Below are 27524 nucleotides of genomic sequence, written 5' to 3'. Positions count from 1 at the left end.
GAGGGTGGACTGTGTAGCATCATGCCCAGCAGACGTCTCTCCCCTCCCCAAACTGTGCTGTCTTCAGCCTCCACCCCTCCAAATCTTTAGGAATTACACAACCTGGAGTTAGCAACTCACAAAACAGAGCTTCTGGTGGTCAAGGGATGGCCTTTCGTGACTTCCTGTACAGTGGCTTCCCTTGGTTGCAGATTTTGGAAACATGAACAGTAAGGGAGCCTTCTTGCATCCATAGGATTTATTCCATTCAGCAAGACAAGTCCTTTGATTCCATCACAAAATGTAGCGCTATAGTATGGTGCACGTTTTAGACAAAAAACTGGTGTGTGGAGGACGGTCCTCTGGCAGTTTTGGAATCCCATCCAGCATCTTCAGGTTTGGCAATTTGGAGAACACGCTGAGAGAGAACAAGATATAAGAGAACATTAATGCTTTTCTCATATCCTGTTGTAAGTCACATTTCGTGCATTTTTTTACTAGCATATTCTTACACTGGAAAACATTTGTAGATAAACAGTCCAGAGTTTATATTTGAGTTGATTTGTATAATTAACAACAGTATAAAAAAGTAACCGCACAGTGACATTCTGTTCTTTGCCTTCTTCATAACAAAGTTTCCTTGTGAACGTGTCAATATATCACCAGATATTGAAGCACAATCAGAAAACCAGCTGATTCTCCACCTGGATGCAACTACAGGTAAATCTAAGGATGTCTTCACAGAGACTTCACAAGAAACAGGGAAACATTACCAGGTGGAAGGCAGCTATCCCTTTTCAGCTTTCCATCAACTTTGACCTATCTGGGAAACAGCTGCAGGGTGGAGTTATGGTGATGATTCTGGGAGATTGATTTCTCAGCTACAGTTTGGGTTGCTTTCGGAGATCATGGGGTGCGCTTAGACGCATGACCCTTTTCGTACATTGTCAGAGGGAATAATGTGGCACAGAATCTCTCCATTCTAACAGACAAAAAGTAATGCGTGTATTTAACTAGGTGACTTAATTTTTAAGGCATACTTCAGTCCCCTCCTGCTGCAAATTTGGGAGTCACTGTTCTCCCTTTGGCACTGCCTTATTCAAATCCTGGTATTGTTTGCCTCAGTGGACTACTTGGTGCATATCCTTTTGTAAAGTCCTTATGTGTCCCAACTGAGACGAAAATGGATGAAGCCATGTTTGAATAAACGGTCCTTGCTTTCTGGAGCAACTTTACAGCAGAAGGTTGAGCTTCGCTCAGAGGATTCTGACCTTCATCATACCTATTTTGTTGCTTTTTTTGAGAGGCTGCAGAGAAGGTGCTTTTCGATATGGGTCTTATTTCAGTTTTATGGTTTTATTGTTCGAGACCTCAGTCTTAGAAGAGGGGGGTTGTGTATTCAGTATTCAGGTATCGCTTGCCTCCGACTGCCTACACAATTTTTTTTGCCAGTGCTATTGTGTCAAAAGGTGGTTTTCTATAGAATACATGGGTTGGATCCAACCAGTTTTTCTATGATGAAAAAGGGAAGAGGGTATCCCTTATAATAGCTGAAAAATGCTATGCTGACAATTATTGGACTGGCATGGATGAAAGCCACATGGGATGGGGACCATCAGAAGAAGGAAAACTGGGCAACGCAGAGCAATAAATACAAGTTGGCTGGATCCAATCCTGTGTCTCTCTTCTGCTATGAGAGCCAGTGTGGTGTAGGGGTTAAGAGTGGTGGACTGTAATCTGGAGAACCTGGTTTGATTCCCCAGACCACCACATTGTCAGGACCAAGCCTGTCAATGCCCAGATGTCTTGCTGTGTAAGAATTGCAAATGTTTCCTGTAAATGCTTTCCTGTTTCCCTCTCCCCTCCTGGCAATTCCCTGGCGCCAGCCCTCCTGCGGGAAGGTGCGAATGTTCCCAGGTTTCTTGAAGCTCTGTAGTGCAAATGTTATACACTTTGTGAAACACATTTGGCAGGAATCAAATGGGGGGGGGATTGAAGGATATAATCTCTGGATCTAAGCGGGAGAGCTTAGATTCAGCTTTCTCTGTTACTCTACGTGTTGTAGAAATAAACTGCTTTAGGACTTTCCTACGGTCTCTGTTATTTCCACGTTTGAGAGCCTGACACACATGAAATCTAATATGGAGAACCAGGGTTGTTTCCCCCACTCCTCCACACGAAGCCTGTTGGGTCACCTTGGGCTAGTCACAGTTCTTTCAGCCCCATCAGAACACTCTCAGCCCTGTTGACCTATGGTGAACCAAGGGCTCTGTATCGATACAGTGGCACTTCAACCACCTCAGCCAACCTTGGGATGTCAAGCAGCACTGTCCAAACAGAAAAGCTTGTTTTGGGCAGCCTACAAGGAAAAAGAACTTTCTCTGGACTTGTCTCCCTCCAAAGCAACTTGCATAATATCCTCTCACACCCTTCCTGACAGGATGAAGTTTACACATAAAAGATGTTGCCTGAGAGAGAGTTCCCATCTCCAGCCCTGGTCCATATGACCTGGAGAAGACAAAGGATGTGTCAATGTGCTTACCTGCCTGTATTGTTCTAACTAATGTTTTGTCCTGTGAGTAATACTTTTAACAATCACCTTACTTTACATTATCATTGTTTCACAGATGTAATCTCTTCAGCTAACTTCCCTGTCTAAACCCATTGGACTGATGACCCACCAATAAGGTCGATGTCTGCCTCCAGTCCTTCCCAAGAAGGACAGGAAATCCCTTTTGTCTCGGGTGATTTAAGATCACTCTGCATAACCCTGAGGGTCCATTTCTCTGCCCGCAGTCCCAATAGAAAGTGTTCAGTATCTCTGGACAACTCCCTGTCTGAGATGCTATTCCACAACACTGTTTCTTCCAGAGCTAAGCATGGGTCGCTCAGTTCTGTTTCCTGGACCATTCCACTCCTAGATCAGGTGACTATAACTTTTATTGTACGCTCCCTATATTCCTTATCTATTCCCGATCTATCCCCTCAGAACTGTCTATATCCCAGGACTGTGTGTGTGTTCTGCTGTTTTACTGTGTGCTTGTGTAACCCCATTTTTATCCCTTAATAAAAATGGTTATACTTTGATCCACACTCCAGCGTGTTTCTGCATAAAAGCTGACTTGTATAAATAGGCAAATCAAGACCCCACGTTGCCTGGCCTTCTGCAATGGCAGGAGTCTGCTCCAGCTAATTTCTCCATACTTCCCACCTCTTCAGGTAACAGCCCCATCTTCCTCACAAGGTGCCTGTTATGGGGAGAGGTAGAAAGGAGTTTATAAGCTGCTTCGAGACTCCTTTACAGGAGAAAAAAGCAAAGTGTAAAAACCAATTCTTCTTATGATACTCCTCCACTAACAACTGACTCTTATGATTCTGTTCTAATATCACTTCAAAGGAGAAAGACTTTCTCTGATGAAGAATTAGGAAGAAAGGCTTGCTCAGATGGCAGAAACTCTTGCTTTGTTGAAGGAGAACTTCCTCTGTTGGAGGAAGACTTTGATGGACGGGTGTCATCGTATCCGACCCATTATTTTCTCATTGCTCATCACACTTCAATGATATGCTAAAACTTACAGCTGCCTGTAGTTTTCATGAAACTCACAGGGGTTCCTCTGAAGAACAAGAGATTCTAGTGGAGAGTTTCTTAGGCCTGATAACCCATGTAGACTTTCAATATTGTTTTCTTCTAGGGACAGGTGTTGAATTGCAGGTATCTTTGGCAGCTGTCGGAAGGATGTAAAATGATTTTTGTTGAGTTTCAATTCTTTGCATCTGTAAAATGTATAAAAAGGCAAACTATTATGTACCACATAAGAAATTTCAACTCACAAATCCCATTTTCCTCAGGAAGCAATTTAAGAGACATTTACACAGGTGCAGCCTCTCAGAAAACGACAGCACTACATCAGTGCTGGGGCAATGCGTCTCCTTTACTACACTAATTATGTTCAGTTAAGTCCTATTTGCCGCACATAGAACTAAATTAGCTTTGTGTCTCATGGGGAGGCGTTTGGCTGAGGCTCATACCATAAAAAAATCATGGAATGTTAACATTCTGAATTGTTATGTGCTTCTCCTTTTTGCCCCTTTTATGCTTCTGGGCTTTTATGCACTTTTATACTTTTGGGTTTGGGCTGGTTTGTTAACTTTAACAATTATATGCTTGTAATGGTTTTACCTTGTATGCCACCTCAAGCAGGTGGCTGAAACCGCAGTATAGAAATGTCTTAAATAAATAAATAAAAATCTAAACCATACAAAATGTTCTCAAAAATACAGAGCCTGGTTGTGATGGTAGCTCTGTGTCGTGGGCCCACCTGTGCAACAAAATTCTGCCTTACATCACTATTGGACCCTCTCAGTTCCAGAAACTGGAGCCAGGCTGATGTGGAAAAGAACAAACCTTCTTGATTATTCACTGGACCTATGGCTTCCAGTATTGCTTCCAGTTTCCTTTGGCTTCTAGTTTATGGTAAAAGAAAGAGACAAACAGCGGCGATTTCCCTGTCAGAAGGGACCATAACCTATTATGGCTAGGATGCCTCCATAATTTTCACTAGATGAATGTTCAGACAAATGCCTTCTTGTACAAAAACAGAAATGGCAAAACTCTACATGAGGTTTTGCAACATCTCATAAATGTGTACAAAAAGAGCCCAGGGGGTCAAACTACACTGGAATTTCTATGTTTGGCCCCTCCACGAATTTGTCTCTTTTGTAAAGAGCATCTGAGTGGATCACCAATAGCGTACAGTAAGGGTTTTATTGATTCCCTCCATGCCACAGTTCCAGTCTAAACTGGCCCCTTGGAGCTGCTGTTTACCTAGCTGGGAAGAAATACAGCATATATAGATTGCCTGTGTGTAAAAACCATTTAAGAGCCCCATGGTGCAGAGTGGTAAGCTGCACTACTTCAATCAAAAGTCCTGCTCACAACCTGAGTTCGATCCTGATGGAAGTTGGATTTAAATAGCTGGCTCATGGTTGACTCAGTCTTTTATCTTCTGAGCTCGGTGAAACGAGTACCCAGCTTGCTGGGAGTAAAGTGTAGATGCCTGGGGAGGGTGATGGCAAACCACTTTGTAAACATAGTCTACCTATTGTTGAAGGCTTTCATGGCCGGATTCAACTGGTTCTGGTGGGTTTTCCGGGCTGTGTGGCTCTGGTCTGGCGGAACATTAGGAACAAGATCCAACAGACCACGGCCACACAGCCTGGAAAACCCACCAGAACCAATAGTCTACCTAGTTAATGCCAGTGATATGACATCACCTCATGGGTCAGCAATGACCTATTGGTTTGCACCTTTACCTTTAAAAGTCATTTCCCATGCAGATTGAAGAAGAAGAAGAAGAGTTGGATTTATATCCCCCTTTCTCTCCTATAGGAGACTCAAAGGGGCTTACAAACTCCTTTCCCTTCCCCCCTCGCAACAAACACCCTGTGAGGTAGATTGGGCTGAGAGAGCTCAGAAGAACTGTGACTAGCCCAAGGTCACCCAGCTGGTGTGTGTTGGAGTATACGGGCTAATCTGAATTCCCCAGATAAGCCTCCACAGCTCAGGCGGCAGAGCGGGGAATCAAACCTGGTTCCTCCAGATTAGAGTACACCTGCTCTTAACCACTACGCCACAGATTGGGACAAAATGCAGGAATATTCTAACTATGGAATGCTCTATGCTGCATTTAGTTGGACCAATTTTTTAGAGAGGTGCATTGCTGAAATACTGTTCTGTTTGTTTTGGCTAGGTTGACTGAAGTATTAAATATTCAGATCACTTAGGTCCTATAATGGAAACTCAGCCTAACAACAATGCTTACAGATATCGTTCTGGACACCCGGAACAATGCTGCCACTGACTGCATCAATTCTCTAAAAAGATTAGATGATTTTGAAAGAATCTCATTCTACCTTGGCAAGCATATGGCACTTAGGTCCCCCAATGAGTTGTCTACGAGCCAAAGCCTCTCTACTCGGATCAATCGCCGGAGGATCCTTTTAAAATTTTCTACCTGGTAAAGGTCACCCAGATCCTGATATGAAAGGTTTAAACTCTGGAAGAAGGGAAAGAACACATGGATGGGTTATTTAGTTTTCTTTCCATTGACTCACAATTCGGTTTCTTTGCTCACGCCATGTCTTTCACAGTATGAATCAGGTTGTGATCCTAAAAACACTTTCCTGAGAGCAAACCCTGTACATTAAATGGGAGATTTGTTTAGGATTTCTCTGTTGAATAAGGTGACCAGATGGTCACCTTTGTGATCCGGGACGGGGATGGGGAAGCAAGGCAGGACTAGGCTAGCACACGCGCGGGCCAAGAGTGATTGAATGTTTCTGCTTACCGCTTGTCACGCTCTGTGACAGAGAGCTGCAAATGGCTAAGCTCCCAGAAGCCTGTGCAGCCCCTGGGCGGCCGGGCGCACGGGAGGCTGCCGCACTGCCTTGCGCCCCCAAGGCAGTGCAGCAGCCTCCCCAAAATCGGGACAATTTGTAGAACCTGCGGGATGCGGGACAAATTGTCCAAAGGTGTGACGGTCCCGCCAAAAGCAGGATGGCTGGTCAGCCTACGGTTGAAGAAAAAGAAGAGTTTGGATTTACACCCGCCTCCTTTCTCTTCTGCAAGGAGACTCAAGGCACCTTACAAAATCCTTTCCCTTCCTCTCCCTACAAGACACCTTGTGAGGTAGGTGGGGCTGAGAGAGTTTGGAGAGAACTGTGATTAGCTCAAGGTCACCCAGCAGGCTAAATGAGCAGGAGTGGGGAATCAAACCTGGTTCTCCAGATTAGAGTCCTGTCCTCTCTTAAACACCATACTGTTACACTGCAATCCCATGCAGGGTTACTTCTTTATAAGTCCATCAAGTCAAGTGTGTATCTCTGCTCCAGGTGGCATTGCTAGTTTCTTTACAGCACAGGAGCCGTACAGACATTCATTTTACCATGGAGTTGACCACATTCTTGCATGAATGTGCAAGGTAAGGTGTTGCTTTCCACTTAGCAACTGACCAAGCTACCCAGGGTTAAGTCACCTCTCCTTGGGACAGCTTGCTTTTGTACGTGTGCTTCCTGTTGTGTTGGTGACGGGGAAGTGCTGACCAGTCTCAGCCAACTGATGGCAACCCTATAAGATTTTCAAGGCAAGAGATGTTCAGATGTGGCTTGCCATTGCCTGCCTCTACTTAGCAAGCCTGGACTTCCTTGATGGTCTCCCATCCAAGTATTAACCAGGGCTGACCCTGCTTAGCTTCTGAGATCTGACAAAATCAGGCAAGGCCAAGCCGTCCAGGTCAGATCCTGTTGTGCCCAACTGGAAATAAATGAAGCCACCACTTTAACTGAGGGCTTTCATTAATATTCACTACCTCTTTTCATTAATATGTATTTATATTCACTCCACTTGTCATGGTGGAGACAGCCATGTTGTACATGGATGTGAGGAATACACCAGAGTATATTGATGAGAATGAGTCTACGGTATTCTTACAATCCTCTTTCCCTCCTCCTCTAAGAAGAAGAGTGGAAGAGTTTGGATTTATAGGCTGCTTTTCTTTTCTGCAAGGAGACACAAGGGGGCTTACACACTCTTTTTTCCCTTTCTCTCTTCACATCTTGTGAAGTAGGTGGGGCTGGGAGAAGTTCTGAAGAACTATGACTAGCTCAAGATCACCCAGCAGGCTTCATGTGGAGGAGTGGAGAAACGATCCAGTTCACCAGATAAGAGTTCACCACTCATGTGGAGGAGTGGGGAATCAAACTCGGTTGTCCAGATCAGAGTCCACTACTCTTAACCACCACACCATGCAAACAGCTACAATTGACGCCTTCCTAGTAAGATTTCACTTAATATTTTGACCCATATCTATGTTCCTTAACACATCAGATGCTGTGAAAGGCTTTCATGGTTGGGATCAACTGGCTGTGAAGATTTTCCAGGCTGTGTGGCCGTTGCCTGGTAGTTTTGCTCCTAACAGTAGGAAACAAATCTTACCGTGACCTGCCTCTGAAGATGCCAGCCATAGATGTGGGTGAAATGTTAGAAGCAAAAACTACCAAACCATGGCCACACAACCTGGAAAACCCACAACAGCCAGATCAGAGGTTGCTCATTTCCAGAAACTGGAATTTTAAAACAGGATAAAGCTATGGTATCGATTTCTGGTCACTGGGAAAGAAATCAGCACCAACTCGTTCAGGTGCTTAGATTCTGAGATGGAGAGTGCAATGAAGACTTTCTGATTCATGAAATCTTCAGTCATGACTCTACATGGGATAGGACTATGCAAGCCTGAAACACGGCTGATTCTCATGGTTTCTTTATGGTGTCTGAAAAGAGCCTTTTCTTATTTGAAGAACTAATTGCCCAAATTATTTCAAACAATCCCGCTGGCAGAAAAAGTCTTCCAAATCCCCTGGACATTCTAAAGCTCAGTCTGCTGTGATTTAATCTATTTTTCATCATAACATCTGTTTACCAGCTCTTCTACACGAAACTTGCTAAATAGAGAAAGGTGGGATGAAAAGGACTTGAATAAATAAATACATGTCATTTATTTACTGCCAGTGAAGAACTTGCTATCAAAAAAGGTGAAGGACAAGATTCATAAAAGCATCCAGAGCTGTGAAAAATGGATCTGATCTGAGACTCCCCTTAGGTCAGTGGTGGTGAACCTTTGGCACTCCAGATGTTATGGACTACAATTCCCATCAGCCCCTGCCAGCATGGCCAATTGGTCATTGCAATTCAGCCTAGAATATGCCAAGAGTAATGTGGATACATCATCCCAGGTGCGTGACTGATGCCCCTTTCACACATGCAGAATAATGCATTTTCAATCTACTTTCAGTGCACTTTGCAGCTGGATTTTACTGTGTGAAATAGCAAGATCCACTTGGGTCGATTCCCCATGGGGAAATTCTATCTAGATTAAACCAAGTTCGTAAAGAAAACACAACTTTTAATCGGGGTTTCAACCTCCCCACCGCAGCATGTATTCAGCGAAGACATGTAGGCCTGTCTCTGATTCCAGAAATGTAGCAGTCCCCACCACTACACAATCTCCTTTGCAGGTCTCTCCTGATTGGCTGGTGTGCCATGTTGGGGCAGGACCTTTTGGGGGCAGGAACCTGAGGTTTGCCCGTTTGCAAGGATAAACGTTTAAACATTTAGACGTTTAAGTGTTTTTTCGCTTGTTTGCAAGGATAACCGTTTAAGCGGGGTTTCAGTCATTTGGAAGGGTGGACGGTTACTCATGTAAGCGGTTTTTCGTTATGCTAACCAAAACCTGGAAGAGGCTGTGCGCGCTGCCAAGAGCTGATTGGTTGCTAGACTTGCGTCATGGTCCACAATGGGAATTTTAAACATGGATTGGACCCCCCTTCCTCCCCACGAAACTAGACTGAAAGTGTGCTAAGGAGAAAAGTTGTACATGCAAGCAGGTTCTGCCAGGATGCAGGATAAGGGGGAGAACGAGTGCCAGAAACGGGATGAATCCCTGTTCGTCGCTCAAGCAGTGGGGAGTTCTTCCTGAAACCTGGTTATTTCTCGTGAGTATCACACGATTGACCGTGGGGAATTGACCTTGCAGACAATTGTGAAAGTGGATTGAAAGTGGATTATTCTGCATGTGCGGAAGGAACCAGTGAGAAATGCATTTCCCCGTGAAACTGACAGAAATGACCAACAATCAAAATTAATTCAAGAAGGTGGAACAGACAATCAATCGCAAGTAACGAAAATAAGTCACAAGTATTGAAGAGGGGGAAAGAACTCCGTCAAAATGTCTGTGGACAATCCTAGTGTTTCTAACAAGTCACAGCTGACATGGCAACCCCAACAAGGGACTTTTGAGGCAAGTGTGAAGCAGAGGAAGCTTTCCATTGCCTTCCCCTGCAGAACTTTCCTTTGTGGTCTCCCTTCCAAGCAGTGGCGTACCGCTAATGGGAACAGGGGGGAGTGCCCGAGCTGCCCACCACAGTGCCCCACCCCATCCCGGCCTCCCTGCAGGCCGGCTCCTGTCCTCTCCAGGTGCCATTTAGGCCTGGTACGCCACTGCTTCCAAATACCAACCCTGCTTATTCTGGGATCTGATAAGACTGGGCTAACTCGTGCCACTCACCCTCCCACAAAAACCCTTCATAAAATCTCAGTTAAAAAAAAAGTTCACCATACAATCTTCCCAGTTCTCCTGCAGCCTTTTTCCCCACTTCTCTTGTTCTTTCACTTGCTTTCTTGCACAGTGAATGTGATGTTTTCCTCTACAAAACCGGTTTTCAGCAGAAGGCCCTGTTCAGGAGAGCGAGGGAGAGCAGTATTCATTCCGGCATTGCATTGCAGCTTGTATAATTCATTTCTATCTTGGTCAACCCTGTCAAGGCTTAGAAATATTCAAGAGACCAAGTATAGACTCCAGTCAGGAGATAATTCGTAAAAAAGCATTGGGGTAGGGTTGCCAAGCATGGCATGCAACCAGTGGGAGATATGGAGAGGTGGTATGTACTTCAAGGGGAATGGCAGCCCTCATTGCCATGTGATGATGTCACTTCTGGTGCAACCTGGAAGTGCCAGCATGACACTAGGGTGACACTCTAGCACTCACCCCCAAATTCTGTGGAATTTCCGTGTAAGTGCTTGAGCATTGGCTCAGTGTGATGCTGGCACTTCCAGATTGTGGTGGAAGTGACATGGTTTTGTAATGACAAAGATTGCCACTGCCTCCATTTTGCCTTCCTGCCCCCACCTGCTGACCAGATGGACATCTGCAGGCATCAGCAACAATTACCAGGAGATGCCCACCATTAGCAGGCACCTGGTTAGCCTCTAGGTAGAGGTGACTTGAGATAGGTTTTTCTTCCCAATTTCTTTTAATTCCTCTGTTGCCTTGGGTTGAACAGAAGAAGAAGAGTTTGAATTTATACCCTTCTGTAAGGAAACTCAAAGGGGCTTACAAACTCCTTTTCCTCCCTCTCCCCACAAAAGACACCTTGTGAGGTAGGTGGGGTTGACAGAGTTCTGAACAAACTATGAAAATCCCCAGGTCACCCAGCAGGTATGTAGGAGTAGGGAAACAAATCTGGTTCACCAGGTAAGTCTCCACTACTTATGGGACTGGTAAACAATTCTGTGCTTTAGCGGGGGGGGGGGGCATTACAGTTGAGCTGAGCTACACCACAGATTCAGTCTTTAAATTTCGGGTGCTTCTACCATATGTACCCGGGAGAACATACTACCCGCAATTATTTTTATACATGTGGTCGCCACTTTGTATGAATTGGACAATGCACATATATTCTAGCTTTAGTACACGCACATGCACACCCTGAAAAATCAGGGCTTCTGCCCAATTAATTTTATTTGTTATTTATTAATTTGTCTTGTAGGCATTCCTTTCCCAATGGCTTCACGGCAGCTCACAATAAAAGTTGCACATTATAGCCAATGTCTTACAATAAAATCCAGAGGTGGGATCCAGCAGATTCTCACAGGTTCCCGAGAGTAGGTTACTAATTATTTGTGTGTGCTGAGGGGGGGTTACTCATTGGTGATTTTGCCTTAGTTACGCCCCTCCTCTCAGCAGTAGCGTGCAGAACTTGAAGCAGTCTAGCAGGAGGTGCACCGGCATGCGTGGCAGCCTGCGCCTGCGTGCATTTGTTTCCCGCCCAAGGACCGGCGCAGCGGCTGCGTCCTTGCCACAGCCCCGCCCAGGAATGGCCCGCCCCCGGAATGTACGGCCAGGCCCCCATTGTGCCCTACCCAGGCCCCCATTGTGCCCCACCCAGCCCCATTGGCGCTACGCCACAGTTTGAATCCCACCACCATGGGAACCTGTTACTAAAATTTTTGGATCCCACCACTGATAAAATCTGCAAAAAACAAACATAAAACCCCCATAGTATACAAGATCCTTGGTCTCTCAAAAACAAGAGTATCAATCAATCATAGCCGGGATCCTCCCACAATAATATATTTAGTTGTAATAGGGGAGAGAAAGAAGTGCACAGAGCTTGGGAAACATGGAGAAGGGGGGAAAGAGCTCAATTCTCTAGTGTGGAGGATCAGGGCCCCTTCTCTGTTTCTCAAGCTGTACAGGACTTGGGAAACAAGGAGTGGGGGGGGGGAACAGCCTGATCCTTCATGAAGGTTCAGCTCTCTGAACCCTGCATGGACGATTGGGGAGCCTTCCCTGTTTCCCAAGCCAGGCCTGGCCGGGGTGAGGGGGAGGAGGGAACAGGCCACCCTCCTTCCTGTCTAGAGCCCATTTTATTTCATTTTACGATGGGAATTACTGCTAGTCTGCGATATTTGGCCTGTGTAGGAATCCATCATGGCCTGTTTTTTTTTCTATCCAGACACAATGCCATTTGTGCATATTGAGATGATCGCACATTGCCTGCTCTCCCAGAATACACAGGTGACGTGCCACAATCAAATGACTGAACAGGGCCCGTGCCGCCAACTCTCCATAATAATCACCGTTGGCAAAATAAATTCAACATAGTTTTCTCCTTTCTCTGGTTCATGCGGACTGCAACTTTCCTCCCAGGTATTGTATTGTTTACAGCGGCAAACAACTGGGAATTAAATATCAAGGCTGCGAAATCTAGCAAAGCTTATCTCTACACCAGAAGCGTCACATTAGATTGCAAAATTGGCATCTCAGGGAAGCCTGAATTGTTAAGATAATGGACTGCCACACTATATTCCTTTCAAGATTGCTGTTGGGGATGATGACGGTCGCCAGGTGAACAAACCGCTGTTCTTTGAACTGATTCGCATTCCAAGGGCCTCTTATCAATATTGCCAGAATTTGATCATTTTGCTTTGTTCCCCTTATTATTTGTCTTCAGCTTTTGGGAGCGCAGGAGCAGTTGTGTTCCTTGACTGCAATTCTGTCCAGAGTTAGGCTATTTAACTCCCATTAACCATTATAATTAAGACAGCCTACGGAGTAATGAATTTTCATTAGCTAATAAGCCACCTTTCAACCAACCACTCAGTGAATAGATTGATTCAATTAAAATAACTATAAATACATTATTAGTAGATCGCCTATCTATCTCAAGTGGCTGTACACATACACAGTGCTTCACACATGGGCTCTATTCGACAATGGTTACTTCCTTCATACCCCACTTCTCTCCACATCATGGGCTCAAAGTAGCTTACAATATTCTCCCCTTCTCCATCTTATTCTCACAACAACCTTGTGAGGTGGCTTAGGCAGCGAGTGTGTGACTGGCCCAAGGTCGTTTACAGAGTGGGGATTAGAACTCAGGCCTCCCAGATCCTGGTTTGATCTAATCATGCTACCATGTTGGCTCTAGAGCAAAGTTTCTGACTTCAATTGACTTGACAATCATGAGTTTTGTTCTTACATTTCCCTTTTATTTGCTACCACGGAGGCTACAAACCAAATACTTTTCGGTACCTTCTCTCACTCGGGGGCAGCGGATTTGACTCCCTTGAACATCATGTTCTTCTAATTCGTGCCAGGTAAGATATTTGACCGAATCTGATGGAAGCTTGAAAACAAAGAAGCAACACAAGGGTACATTTCCTCACCTGACAAATATAGTTTAGTCAATGCATATCCCCTCCAACCTCGCCCAGGTATTTCCAATACAGGTTCAATCAATGCCCACATATTGAATGTGGCTGCCATGGAGATTGAAACTGCCATGGAGGGTTAAAACTGATCTCCAGGCAATAAAGACCAATTCCCCTGGAAAAAATGGCACCTTCCCCAAATTCTACCTTCCCCAGGCTTTGGCCCTGAATCTCCAGAAATATCCCAACCTGGAGTTGGCAATCCTTGGTGAAGTCCTAAAGTTGGAATGAATCTTTTAAGCCATCTTATTCAGCCCCTTGATCAATACAGGAAATCCCAAACTAGAACATTCCCAAGATAGTTAACTCCCTTCCTGACTACTGTTTGGTCCCATCTGGGTAGACAGGAAAGGCCTCTCCCACATCTTGGGTGGAGCTGGTATCTGCCACCACTTTGGTCCCTCCATACAGTGGCCTTCTTTCCACTGTCACAATAACCAATCCCTCACCTTGGAAGGCTAACTAAGGGAGAATGATTGCACCATCATGACACAGAAAGAGATGCTAGTAATGAGGTTACCATCAACTTGGGCTTCTTTCCACTGACCCCAGAACCAGAATGCTTACTGGAGAGGCAATGCCAGAATCGCAGCTGTGTTGGAGGAGCTCTCTGTTCCTTGAGGATAGCACCGACAAAGGGATTTCTGGATCACTTAGATCCGAGCAGGGAGGTGAATGGGAGGCACTGAATCGAAGACAGCTGGTGTTCAGACCTGAGGAACTAAGCAGGTAAACATTTTAAAGGGACAGAGTGGTCATTGGTCTGGTGAACGTGTTTGAGCTTCCACAGTATTTCCAGGATTGTGGGGGTCAAAGGCAAAGTCCCTCACCCACCTTCTCTCACAACTGCATTCATATTTAATTTAATTCCCCATCATCCCTTTCTTCTCTCCCCAGTCTTGCTCCTTCAAGATGTCTACAGAAATCTTTTTTTTTAAAAAAAGAACAATCTCCGCAAAAACCTTTTAAAATGTTTTGAGGCAGGAAATAAAATATCGCCTCCATGGAGTTCCAGATTGTCCCCCCCCCCCCCCCGCTTTGGTCCTGAAAACATTTCATTTCCAGTCTCAAAATGTTTTTAGTGAATCACCTCTGAAAATGATTCTTTAGGCTGAAGCATTTTCAAAATGGCTTCACTGCTGTGTGTTATGTTTAAAACATTTCCATGCCTCTCTGGTGTTCCCAAGCTTCCTCCTTGGCGCCATTTTGTGAGATTACTCTCTGTTCCCCCTCGCCTGTGGATTTCATAATTTCTGTTTTATTTGGGGGGTGGGGGAAATAATCTTTTAGGCATCGATTATACAAAGTATGGAGAATCACAGCACAAAGCTGTGAAAGATGGAAGCATCGATTCTTCAACTAACTTAAAAAAAAAGGCGGGAAAATACATCATGGCTGCCATGAATCGTTTTGAGTGTGGATATACATCATGCTAATGTGGGGGAGATTGAAAACATTTTCCAAATGTTTTAGGACATTTGTGCAGAAAGGGCTAGTACTTAATTGTATTTACGTAAATGTGTGTGGCCTTTCTAGATATTCTGACTTGATCCCATGTCCTCTATCACACTTTCTCCCCTTCATGCCTTCTTGTTTGGCAAATGCTTATTTATTTATACTACAACTAAAATCTTCTTGCCGTAATAAAATTTCCCTTAAAAACCATCCCCCAGTTAGATCAAAGAAAACAAACAGGGACACGTGGCCCCTGCCTCTCTCCCTGAGAAGGTCATCCATCAGGGCGACCAAGGCAATCTTTATTGGTATTATGACTGTGCCTGAAACCCAAATGACGTGGCTCCAGAAAATCAGTGTCATCCAGGTGTGTCTACAATTGGGTCACCACCACCCTCCCCAAAACCTTACCCCCAAAAAGGAATATTAGCCACCAGGTGGTAATTGCTAAGCACCATCAATTCCAGAGCTGGTCTCTTCAAGAGGGGGAAGTCACCTAGTACCTCACCCACCTCTAGAGAGGCATTAACAACTTCCTGGATCCATCTGACCAATCTCTAGGTTAGGAATCCTAGATGGGTTTTTCCCAAACTGAAATGGTCCCACAGGAGTTCAGACACATGCCAGAACAGCTTAAACAAATTAATTGTTTTGGTGCGCAGAAGAATCCAAATGGCTTTGTTTTTTTATTGCATGAATGGTACAATGTTCCAGGTTGTGATTTCAAGCAAATGAACGTCTCTAAAGGCTCAGAGATGTCTGCTGAGGAATGCTTTGATGGATATTCATTTTGATCTTCAGTAGCACAGCAGATGTGGCATAGCACACTCCTGTTATTGTACAAACCCCACGATCTGTCACAAAACATGATTATAACTAGCGCATAAGGGAGCTGTAACATTCTCTAGTTGGGATGGTAATGGTATTTTCCCTCTAAGCAAGACCACGCATCCCAGTGTTAACAAGATACTGGTGATGTTCAAGGCTTTCTCAGTGAACAAGTCAAGAAGACATTAAAACTGTACTGCAACCTGCCCAAAATAATGATGAGTTCTTAATTTGCCCACCAACGGAATGCAGTTTTGGGAGTTGGAATCTCAGACTAGAACTGGGAAGACCTTGATTCAAATCCTCACTCTGCTGTGAAACTCACTGGGTGGGTGACCTTGGTCCATGTCAGTCTCGGCCTCACACAGTTGTGGGTATGGACTAGAGCAGGGATCTGCAACCTGTGGCTCTCCAGATGTTTATGGACTACATTTCCCATCAGCCCCTGCCACCATGGCCAATTGGCAATGGTGGCAGGGGCTGATGGGAATTGTAGTCCATGAATATATGGAGAGCCACAGGTTGCAGCCCCTGGACTAGAGTTTGTGAGAACTTGGTACACTGCCTTGAGCTTTTCGGGTGAGATAGACTTGATACCACATGACCTGCACCACTCACCTGGGACTGGCTGCTTGCACTGTTCAACAGCAGCCACCCCATGAAAGCTGGTGTGGTGTCATAGTTAGAGTTTCAAACTAGGAAGTCGGAGAATCATGCTTGAATCCCCACTCTGCTATGGAAACGTACTGGTGAATTTGGACCAGTTACAACCCTCACCCAAACCTACTACTCAGAGTGGTTGTGTTGATAAAATGATGTACTTCTCTGGAGCTCATTGTAGAGAAAGTCTGGGAATAAATGAAGCAAGTAAATAATAAATGTAACTTAAGATGAAGGGTCAATAAAAGGTGGGTTGGTTGGTGGAAAGGAAGGAGAGAAGGAAACTGGGAAAGGAGAGGAGAATATGTGGGTTGCCAGAAGGTGGGAAAGAGGAAATAGTGGGAGACGAAGGGGGAAGTGAGGTATCCCCACACAAGTCCTTGCAGGTTCCCCACTATGCAACTGGGCAGTGACCATAGTTTTCCCAGGGAGAAACATCCAACAGAAAGATAGGAGGGAAGATGAGGGACAAATAAAGGTAAATTGGCTGGTGGGTGAGAAGGAGAAAAGGAATCAGGGAAATGGCAGAGGCTCCAGGGGCTGCTAGGGAAGAGAAAGAGAAAGCAGTTGAGGAAGGGAAAAACAAGATGCCTCACACAAGTTCTTATTAGTTAGCACTTGTGTGTGTGTGTGTGTGTGTGTGTAGTGTGAATATCCATCCATCCATCCATCCATCCATCCATCCATCCATCCATCCATCCATCCATCCATCCATCCATCCATCCATCCATCCATCCATCCATCCATCCATCCATCCATCCATCCATCCATCCATCCATCCATCCATCCATCCATCCATCCATCCATCCATCCATCCAAAGGAGACTGGTTCCTCAAAATCTTAGGCTGTGCAATTCTCCTCCCTTCGTCACAGTCACCATGTATGTATGTATGTGTGTGTATACACATACATACAGATCTATATTGCTGCTATTTGTCATGAGTGTGCAGAGAGGGAGAGAGAAGGTTACACATTTGCTTCTGTTTTGCATGCATTCAGAGAGGAGGAGCAGAATAGTACGATGAAGAGAACAGTCCTAAACTAGTTACTCAGAATCCTACTCAGGCCAGTTCAGTGGATCTTCAACCTAGGAAAGCAGTTTTAAAATTGTACTGAAAATCAGTCGGAGGTGGAGATATTATCTGCCCTTTGGCTTGGGGATCCAGTGTGGTGTAGGGGTTAAGAGCAGTAGGCTCTAATCTGGAGAACTGGGTTTGATTCCCCAGATTCCCCACCTAAAGCCTGCTGGATGACCATGGTTGGACCAATCACAGTTCTCTCAGAACTCTCCCAGCCCCATCTACCTGGGGTTCTGATTGCATGCCACTTTGAGACTCCTTATGGCAGAGAAAAACAGGGTATAGAAACCAACTCTTCTTGTTCCTCATCCTGGTTCACATGGTGGTGCGTGACTTGTATTTCCTGTCTTCGTTTTCCCCAGGACTCATGGTCCTGGCCCTGATGCACCCCCCCGCCCCGACTTATCTTAGTTCAGCCGGCAGTTCAGCCAGGCTGCTTTTTCAGCCGGCTGCTCTAAGGTCAGGGCGGGGGGTGGGACCCCGCAGAGGCGGGACATGGGCATCATTTTGCCCTGGGTGCCATTCTTCCCCCTACGCCCCTTCACTGATGAGATCTTAGTTCTGGGTCACCTGCTTCTTGTCATGTGGTTCTAATAGCATGTGACTCCCTGTCACATATTGATAGTTCATTAGGTCCCACATAACTAGACTAAATGGATCCATAGTCTCTCTCTCTGCATAAGGTAGCTTCCTCCGTTAAAATGGACACTGCTACATTTGTGTTGCTTACAACCACACACACTATATTTTAAACCTGAATGTAGGAAATGTCATCTTTTCTCTTAGACGGTCCTATTTCTCCGGCTCCTTTTTATTATTGCCTCTTTAGAGTGAGTGAAAACTAATTGAGGCTGGAGAGATGGGGTGCAATTTAAAACAATTATAGCTTACTACATTTTAAACCATTCCAACTTTATGCCTAGACTGGAGAGCCCGTTGGCTTGGCCTCACTCTGTACAGCCCCATTGGGAGATGCTCTCTCGATTAGGTTGGCCATTAAGGAGGAAAAATGAAATTTATGCTGTCTATCTTGGCAGAATTATTTCCTCCCTTTTGCCTGTAGTGAGAAATAGGTTGTTACCATAAATCAAAGTTCTTACTTCTGGAGAGAAATTCATTTCACTAATAGTCTCACAGAAATCTGCAACACTGATAGTCCTTGGTCTTCCCCATCCTCTTCCACCAATATTTATAACAGAATAAGTCTTTCCTCAGGTGTCGTTGCTGGAATTTTAGGTTACCGGGGAATAGTCCTTGGGGACAAGGCCGATTATGGATAACTCAGTAATCTTTAGGCTGATGTACACCTTCATCTCCATCAGTCATTGACTCTGGCACTAGTTAACCTTCGTTCTCCAGTCTCTAATCTGGAGAACCAGATTTGTTTCTTTACTCTTCCACATGGAGCCTGCTGGGTGGCATTGGGCTAGTCACAGTTCTCTCAGGACTCTCTAAGCCCCACCTGTTTCACAAGGTCCTGTTGTGGGGAGAAGAAGGGAAGGCAATTGTAAACTGTTTTGAGACTCTTTACAGTTGATAAAAGTGGAGTATAATCCAAACTTTTCTTCCTCCTTCAAGAGGTTGCCATTTTCCAGGTGGACCAATGAAGAAACAAATGAATGAATAAACAAAAGCCTATAGCAGTGATGGCAAACCTTTTCAAGACCAAGTGCCCAAACTGCAACCCAAAACCCACTTATTTATTGCCATGTGCCAACATGGCAATTTAACCTGAATACTGAGGTTTTAGGTTAGAAAAAACGGTTGGCTCCGAGGCATGCGTTACTCAGGAGTAAGCTTGGTGGTAGTCATTGGCTTTGCTTCCAACGGGTGAATCTTCCAACAGGTGAATCACAACCCTAGGAGGGTTTACTCAGAAGCAATCCCCATTGCCAGCAACCAAGCTTACTCCTAGGTAAAGGATCGCGCTTTAGTTCTTCGCATGAAAATCAGTGGGGTTTAACAGCACTTAACAGGGTTACCTACACTGCTTCCCCAAAACTAGGTCTTAGGTTTAATGCTAATAATCGAGCCCAGTGGCCCAGGCCAGCCTAGATGGGGAGGGCACTCTGTTTGCGCGTGCCCACAGAGAGGACTCTGAGTGTTACCTCTGGCACCCGTGCCATAGGTTCGCCACCACTGGCCCTAGGCACATGGCTTTCGGTCATGTGGAGGGTGCCAGGTGCGGCCCATGACCAAAAAATGTACACCCTGGCAGCCCCACCCCCCAAGAGTGGGGGGAACAGGGGGCACCCGGAGAAGTTCCCCCCAATACGCCTCTGTTTCTAACCCTGTCAGGAGACCAAGTGTATCTGTGTAGCATGAAAACATGTGTGAGGAACGTACAACTTGAATAAGAATCATTTCAAAGGTTTTACTCACATGTAACATCCCCTTTCAGTAAATAAATTATCACATACTTAAGTTACCCTTTGCCCACTACAGGCACCGTGCCATTCTCAGAGTCGTGGTGGATGACAGAGGATTTGTTTCAGGATCACTTCAGTACAAGGGATGATTGTTATCTTGGAGAATCCATCCTGAGCCAGAGGGAACAGCAGCAGGTTGGATAGGTTTGCAGCTCATGTTTTTCAACAGACCCCCAGACTGCTAATTTTGTTTCCACCCAAAAGGTTTCTGTTTTACGACACACTCTGTCATCATTGAAATGGAAGTTTTCAAATTATCACCATGAATTTGATTGGAGGGGAAGACCCCTCAGCCTCACCTGGGCTATGACGCTGCCCTGTTGAGCAGTTACCTGTGTGATCAAATGTCATCCCATGGCAGTCCCTTATTTTGATGCTTCTGGTGTTCCTGGCGGTGCATAGATTCACAGAGAACAATTTGAGGGGCATTAGGATAGGAGTCGCAGATAGCAAAAAGCAGGGAAAGCGTAGTGGCAGGCAGGACATCTGTCAGTTATGCCCTGCATCTTTAGCTCATGCCATATATCCAAGCCCAGTTGTGAAAATTTCAAAATGATTTCAGATCGATTCCAAGTACATACTTGGCATTGTCTTCTCCAAGGATCCTCAACATGGTGCTGATGGGCATTGTGACACGTGCGAACACCTTTTCTGGTGCCTGCCCAGTGTTTTTAGGAAGTGAGTGGACTCAGGTAGGCTTTTGCCCAGCCAGGCTACTGATTGACTATTGGAGATTTGATTGGCTGTGCAGCTTTTAAAAAACATTTCTTTGGAAGGAGTTGCTTCCACAGTGCAAGAATCTACACTGTGTTACTGAAGCCCCTCCCCTCCCTCTCCCTCCTATTCATCTTATAGGTAGGGTCCATTCCGTCTGTAGGACCCACTCTTTTTCTTTCCCCCTCTGGAGGGTCTAAGAGGGACTTTGTGGGCATTGCTGTATCATGTATTAATTTGCTGCATTTTAAATATGTTATTTAGTGATTAATTTATATATTTTGGGTGCTGTGTGGTTTCCGGGCTGTATGGCCGTGTTCTAGCAGCATTCTCTCCTGACGTTTCGCCTGCATCTGTGGCTGGCGTCTTCAGAGGATCTGAAGATGCCAGCCACAGATGCAGGCGAAACGTCAGGAGAGAATGCTGCTAGAACACGGCCATACAGCCCGGAAACCACACAGCACCCAAGTGATTCCGGCCGTGAAAGCCTTCGACAATAAATTTATATATTGTTTTTATGTTTATCGTATTTGAATTTTGTGTTGTCCGCCGCCCAGAGCCCTTCGGGGGTTGGGCGGGATATAAATTTGAAAAATAAATAAATAAATAAAGTTCAGCTGTGGTAATAGTTGAGTGGCTGGCTCCGCCTTCTGTGGCAGCCATGTTGTTGCTGGACGCACCATGCCACATCAGAATTCTAAACGTGTTTACCGGCTCAAAAAGGTTGGGGACCCCTGTTCTACACAGTATGGTCTGTATTTAAAATGGCATGGAATATTCCAATGGAAGGTCTACAGACAATATATGCCACCTTGAGCTTCCTAGGACAGTGATGGCGAACCTTTTTAAGACCGAGTGCCCAAATTGCAACCCAAACCCCAGTTATTTATCTCAAAGTGCCAACCCGGCAATTTAACCTGAATGCTGAGGTTTACGTTTAGAAAAAACTGGTTGGCTCCCTCTTCCTCCGCCCCACCCGCTCGAGCAGGGGCCAGCCTGCTGTAGGATCCAGCAAGTCCTGCGCACACCGCTCTGTGCCTCTCTGGCATCTCTGCCTCCTTTGTGCCCCCCCTCGGGTAGCAACCACCCAGAGCACAGGCACCAGGCCCGCCAGCCGTGTCCTCCCTGCTCACTGTGGTGCGCGCATACCGTGGTCCAGGCCAGCCTAGATGTGTGTGTGTGTGTGGGGGGGGTGATTTTCCACCCCCACATGTCGAACTCTGTGGGTGCGTGCCCACAGAGAGGGCTCCAAGTGCCACCTCTGGCACCCGTGCCATAGGTTCGCCATCACTGTCCTAGGATAAAAAGGGTTTTTAGAAAGCTTTAACTATGTTTAGGATTACACTGCTAGTCTCTGCCTGCAGAGGGAGTGCTCTGTGCTTCAATAGTTAACTGGTGAAAAAGAGGGGAAGTTTCTGTGCAGACACACCCTTGCAGAACTGTGGCTAAGAAGTTTCCATGAAGAGGCATTTTCACGAACAGCTGTGAAATGTCTTTACGCTCCATTTATTGTCACACGAGGTGGATTAATGAAATTTTCTTCCCCTCTCCTTGCAAAAAAAGCCCTATTTACAATTTATAATGAAGAATAAGAAGAGTTGGATTTATACCCCCCCTTCTCTCCTACAGGAGACTCAAAGGAGCTTACAAACTCCTTTCCCTTCCCCCCTCACAACAAACACCCTGTGAGGTAGGTGGGGCTGAGAGAGCTCAGAAGAACTGTGACTAGCCCAAGATCACCCAGCTGGCATGTGTTGGAGTGTACAGGCTACTCTGAATTCCCCAGATAAGCCTCCACAGCTCAGGCGGCAAAGCGGGGAATCAAACCTGGTTCCTCCAGATTAGAGTACACCTGCTCTTAACCACTATGCCACTGCTAATGGCGAGAAAGCATGAAGCTGCCTTCTACTGAATTAGACCACAGGTCCAACAGGTACAGGTAGCAGCTCTCCAGTGCAGAGGTCTTTCACATCGTTTCCTACCTGACTCTTTTAACTGGAGATGCCAGGGGTTCAACCTGGGACCTTCCGTATGTCAATCAGATGCTCTACCGTTGATTTATGGCACCTCTCCTAAAATATATAAACATATTACCTGCTTTGACCGGCAGCAGCTCTGCATTAATGATCTTTCACATCACCATATTATTTGATTCGTTTGTCTGAAGATGGCTGGGACTGAGTCTGGGGCCTTCTACATGCAAAGAGAGCCAGAATGGTGTAGTGGTTTAGAACAGCGGACTCTAATCTGGAGAACTGGGTTTGATTCCCCCTGTCACCCATATGAAGTCTTCTGAATGACCTTGGGCTGGTCACAGTTCTCTCAGAACACTCTCAGCCCCATCTACCTCACAAGGTGTTCGTTGTGGGGAGGGGAAGATGATTCTTAAGCCACTTGGAGACTCTTAAAAGGTAGAGAAAAGTGGGATATAAAAACTAACTCTTCTTCTTCTACCAATGCATCACAGCCCCTTTTACTGAGATGGACCTCAAAAATGACTCCAAAGACAATGACAAAAGACAAAGAAAATGAATGACTCCAAAGACAATCAGATCACATAATTCCATTAGCCAACAAACATCAAATCTGCCAAGTGCAAGGTTACCAAACAAAGTTCAGTTAAGACTGTACTCATACAACAAAGATGTTAATTCCTGATGGGTAGCCATGGTTATCTGTGGCGGCAAAACAAAACAGGAGCTCAGCGGCACTTTAAAACTTTTGGGATTCACAACTCCCTTCATCATATGCAAGTAATCAATATCCATTAGGCAGATGAACACTTCTGACGAACCCTCCATGGATCTGCTGGAATTGAGCTCTAAACTCAAGAAAAATTATGCGGGATTGAATTTTGCGATTCTTTACGGTCCCACTGGCCTCCCGTTTAATTGTAATACAACAATGAGAAAGCAGAGATGCCCTGTGCATCTAGAAATACTTCCCTGCTATCCTTGCCGTGTAGGAAAGCACTTGAGAGAGTCATTTGAGACCCCAGGATAAGAGTCATGGAGTGATAAGAAAAGCCAATCATACATCAAGGAGACTCCGGGGCTCACGGCTGATCACCAGCTACAAGCAACCGTGTCTGAAACCGGCAATAATATGAAAATAGGGTAGGGTACTGAAAAAAAAATAGGAGGGATAACACTCTTCCCAGCTGGTCCTCTGGTCCCAAATATTTTTTTCCAGTCAGTAGCCAGAGGTGCAAGACTGTGACTCCAGTCTTTTCTTAACTGTAGGGCAAAAAAAGTGCATTGCCAGAAATTCCTTTTCCACCCATATGATCTCCTGCGTTACATGGGAAGGGTAGATAAGATGGATTCCCTCTGTCTCTACCTAGATGCCAGCTTTTGGAATAAAGTATGGTACCTGGGAGTGGAAACTGAGGTGAGTTCAAAGCTGTACCCAGGCCTCAGGGGACCAAGGGAATCCTAGTGGTTTGGGGTAAGGAGAGATTAGGATTAGGAGAGCTCAGGAGTTGAATTTAAGGAAGGTTTGCCAGCTCTGAATTGGGAAATACCTGAAGATTTTTTTGTGGAGGGGGGGTGTAGTTGAAGCCTGAGGATAATAGGGTTTGCAGAGGGGAGGGACTTCAACAGGGTATAATTCTATAGAGTCCATCTTTCAAAATGCCCATTTTCTCCAGGTGAACCAATTCCTTCACCTGAAGATCAATTGTAACAATGGAAGACCTCCACTTACCACCTGGAGGTTGGCAACCCTAATCCAAGGGGGAAGACAGGTGTAAAAGGAGAATATTCACCAATGGTATTCAAGTAAAATATGTGGGGGCGGGGCAACAGGCCTGAAAAATGAAAATATAGCTAGACCACTTTAGTCCTGGCTGGTTGACAGTTTTGATGGCAGTGGAGAAACAGCATGGGGTAGAATAGTCTTTGCCTCTCTTCTATGAAGAGGCTGTGGCTCAGTGGTAGAACATCTGCTTTGCACATGGAAAGCTCAACCCCAGGTTCCATCCCCAGCAACTCCAGATTTTTTTAAAAAAATGGGTGATAAGTAACGTTAAAAACCTCCATCTGAGATCCTGGAGAGCCATTGGTAGTCACTAGGCAATACTGAACTCAGAAACAGGCAAGTTCACGTGTCCCAAAGCTCTTGAAGAACCCACCAAACCCCTGAGAATCTGGCAGAGTCCAGTGGTGACGAACCTTTGGCACTCCAGATGTTATGGACTACAATTCCCACCAGCCCCTGCCAGCATGGCCAATTGCTGGCAGGGACTGATGGGAATTGTAATCCATAACATCTGGAGTGCCAAAGGTTCACCACCACGGCTCTATACTTTCCCCAAGGCCTAAAGTCTTGCCTGGTTTGAAGGGAAAGCTAGTCAGGAGAAGCCCAAGCCAAGGAACCCATGCCAAAAACTCCCGAGGAAACCACCAAGGGCTTAGAGGAATGCTGCTATTTCATTATTAAACTTTTGTACCTTTCTGAGTATTTTAAATTTTAAACCACTGTGGCCTGCCATAGCTGGAAGGCATTTTGGAAATGCAGTAGATAAATAAAGGAGTAATGATGATAAAGAAGTACCTCAGACTGTTTTAAAGTGCCGTGTAAACATTAGACGGGAGTGACATTTGTTGTGATTATAGAGGCATATCTAGCATGAGGAACCCGGTGGCAGTTTAGCATACTTTAAATACTACCTGCACTATTTTCTGCACACACACACACACACACACACACACACACACACACACACACACACACACACACACACACACATCTGAAGCTTTATGCACAACCATCTATCTTTTTGTGTTTTATGAGAACCTTTGAGTTTAACGACAAAACCATTTGGAAACAATTTCCCTAATGCACCCTGCCTCCCCCCTTCTAACATGCGGCTGAGGTGAATTATGGTCCTAACATTTGGGCATTCATTTTCTTGTGATATGGAAAATGTTCTTTCTTGCACTTCAGGCACAATTAACATAATTAGCCACATCACATACAATTAGCCTTTGCCGGTGGATATATAACCAGCACAGCAGCCTTATCAGTAACGATGGCGTACTTAATATTATACTCAAATGACTGTTTTTCACCTAGTTTTTCATAAATAATCCATTTTGGGAGAAGGAGCTATTTGTATTCGGTAATGAAGAAGTGACATCTCTCTTCTTTCCTTTCGCGGCACAAGAGCCTGCCTCAGCCATTCAGTTGCCGTGAACGGCCCGTTTATAAAGATACTCAATCCTGTAACACTATCTTGGCTTTGCAAAGTGTGTCGAGTCAATAGCGGCCAGACTAATGTTACTTTCGTTCTCTTACCTTTCGGACATGGCGTGCGACGAGGTGAAGTTTTCAAAGCTTCCATTAAGCTAGTTCCCTTCCGCAGAAGCATTTCTTTCCATCTTCCTTCCCTCTGTGGTTGCAGCTCACCAGCATCCCTGTGGAAACGCAGGAACCCCTTCAGGTTCTTGGCCGGAGCGCTATGGATTCGGCATCACCAGGGAGACAGTCTGTCAGCGTTCACCTTAGAAGGTATTGTTACCAATCTCTTAAGTGCCTCAAAGGATTTCCTGCGTTGCTGTGCTAGCCAATGGGAAAAAGGCCCACTTTTCCTTAGTCGCTTGCCAGAGGCGGCTGATGTTCTTGAGATACAAGAGGATCATCTGGACAAACTTGTGACATCCTCACTTTATATCCAGCATTTTTTTCATTTCTCTCTACTTTCTAATAGTTACAGTTATAGCCCATTTACTTTCAAAGGAGCTCAGGGTTGGGAATATCCCACGGTTTCATTCATAATAACCCTGTGCAATAAGTTAGACTGAAATAATGTAACCGGCCCTGGATGATTTCCTGAGCTTCTTGGCTAAATGAATTTGAACCCAGGACTCCCTGGTTCAGCATTCTACACTGCAGGAAGAAGAAGAAGAAGAGTTTGGATTTATATCCCCCCTTTCTCTCCTGCAGGAGACTCAAAGGGGCTTACAATCTCCTTGCCCTTCCCCCCTCACAACAAACACCCTGTGAAATAGGTGGGGCTGAGAGAGCTCCGAGAAGCTGTGACTAGCCCAAGGTCACCCAGCTGGCGTGTGTGGGAGTGTACAGGCTAGTCTGAATTCCCCAGATAAGCCTCCACAGCTCAGGCGGCAGAGCTGGGAATCAAACCCGGTTCCTCCAGGTTAGATACACGAGCTCTTAACCTCCTACGCCACTGCTGCTCACAAATATATTGTGCTCACAAATATATTGTGATGGGGAGAGTCAATGTCAATTTCTTCACAAGCCCCTGAAAATGTGGTCAACCCCCCTCCATTTTTCCACACTTTTATTGAATTGAATTTGTCCAATGTTTTAATGATAATGTTTGCAAGCCACCTGATCCTGGTGATAGCCAAGAAAGGTTGAGGTATTGTCTTTAATAAAACAAAGAAACAAATAAATAGTTTAGATTCCCTAGGAGCAGCAGTGGCATAGTGATTAAGAGCAGGTGTACTCTAATCTGGAGGAACCGGGTTTGATTCCCCACTCTGCCACTGGAGCTGTGGAGGTTTATCTGGGGAATTCAGATTAGCCTGTGCACTTGAACACATGACCTTGGGCTAGTCACAGTTCTTCAGAGCTCTTTCAGCCCCACCTATCTCACAGGGTGTTTGTTGTGAGGGGAGGGGAAGGGAAAGGAGTTTGTAAACCCTTTTGAGTCTCCTTGCAGGAGAGAAAGGGGGGATATAAATCCAACTCTTCTTTTTATTCCTACAAAAGGAGCCTGCTGGGTAACCTTGGCCTAGGTGAGA

The 27524-nt window shown here is 45.3% G+C and overlaps 1 protein-coding gene across 4 annotated transcripts; it reads right to left on the bottom strand.

Annotated features, from left to right (window-relative positions):
* Positions 1-239: 239 nt before the first annotated feature.
* On the bottom strand, positions 240-26198 carry LOC125437372 (acidic leucine-rich nuclear phosphoprotein 32-related protein-like). Of its 4 annotated transcripts, none has more exons than XM_048504836.1 (7): positions 26053-26198; positions 14109-14309; positions 13410-13503; positions 10149-10267; positions 5893-6035; positions 3556-3753; positions 240-397 (listed from the first exon to the last, which is right to left on the bottom strand). In XM_048504836.1, exons 2-7 carry the CDS (start codon positions 14109-14111, stop codon positions 289-291), a joined length of 666 nt encoding a protein of 221 aa, XP_048360793.1. In that variant the 5' UTR covers positions 14112-14309; positions 26053-26198; the 3' UTR covers positions 240-288. The 4 variants fall into 4 exon arrangements, with proteins under 4 accessions (XP_048360793.1, XP_048360791.1, XP_048360792.1 ...); XM_048504834.1 differs by having other exon boundaries at positions 14156-14309; XM_048504835.1 differs by having other exon boundaries at positions 3584-3753; positions 14156-14309.
* Positions 26199-27524: the final 1326 nt, after the last annotated feature.

The sequence above is a fragment of the Sphaerodactylus townsendi genome, linkage group LG08 (genome assembly GCF_021028975.2).
Source record: "Sphaerodactylus townsendi isolate TG3544 linkage group LG08, MPM_Stown_v2.3, whole genome shotgun sequence".
NCBI classification, from domain to species: domain Eukaryota; kingdom Metazoa; phylum Chordata; class Lepidosauria; order Squamata; family Sphaerodactylidae; genus Sphaerodactylus; species Sphaerodactylus townsendi.
This window is presented reverse-complemented; position numbering and strand designations above follow the sequence as displayed.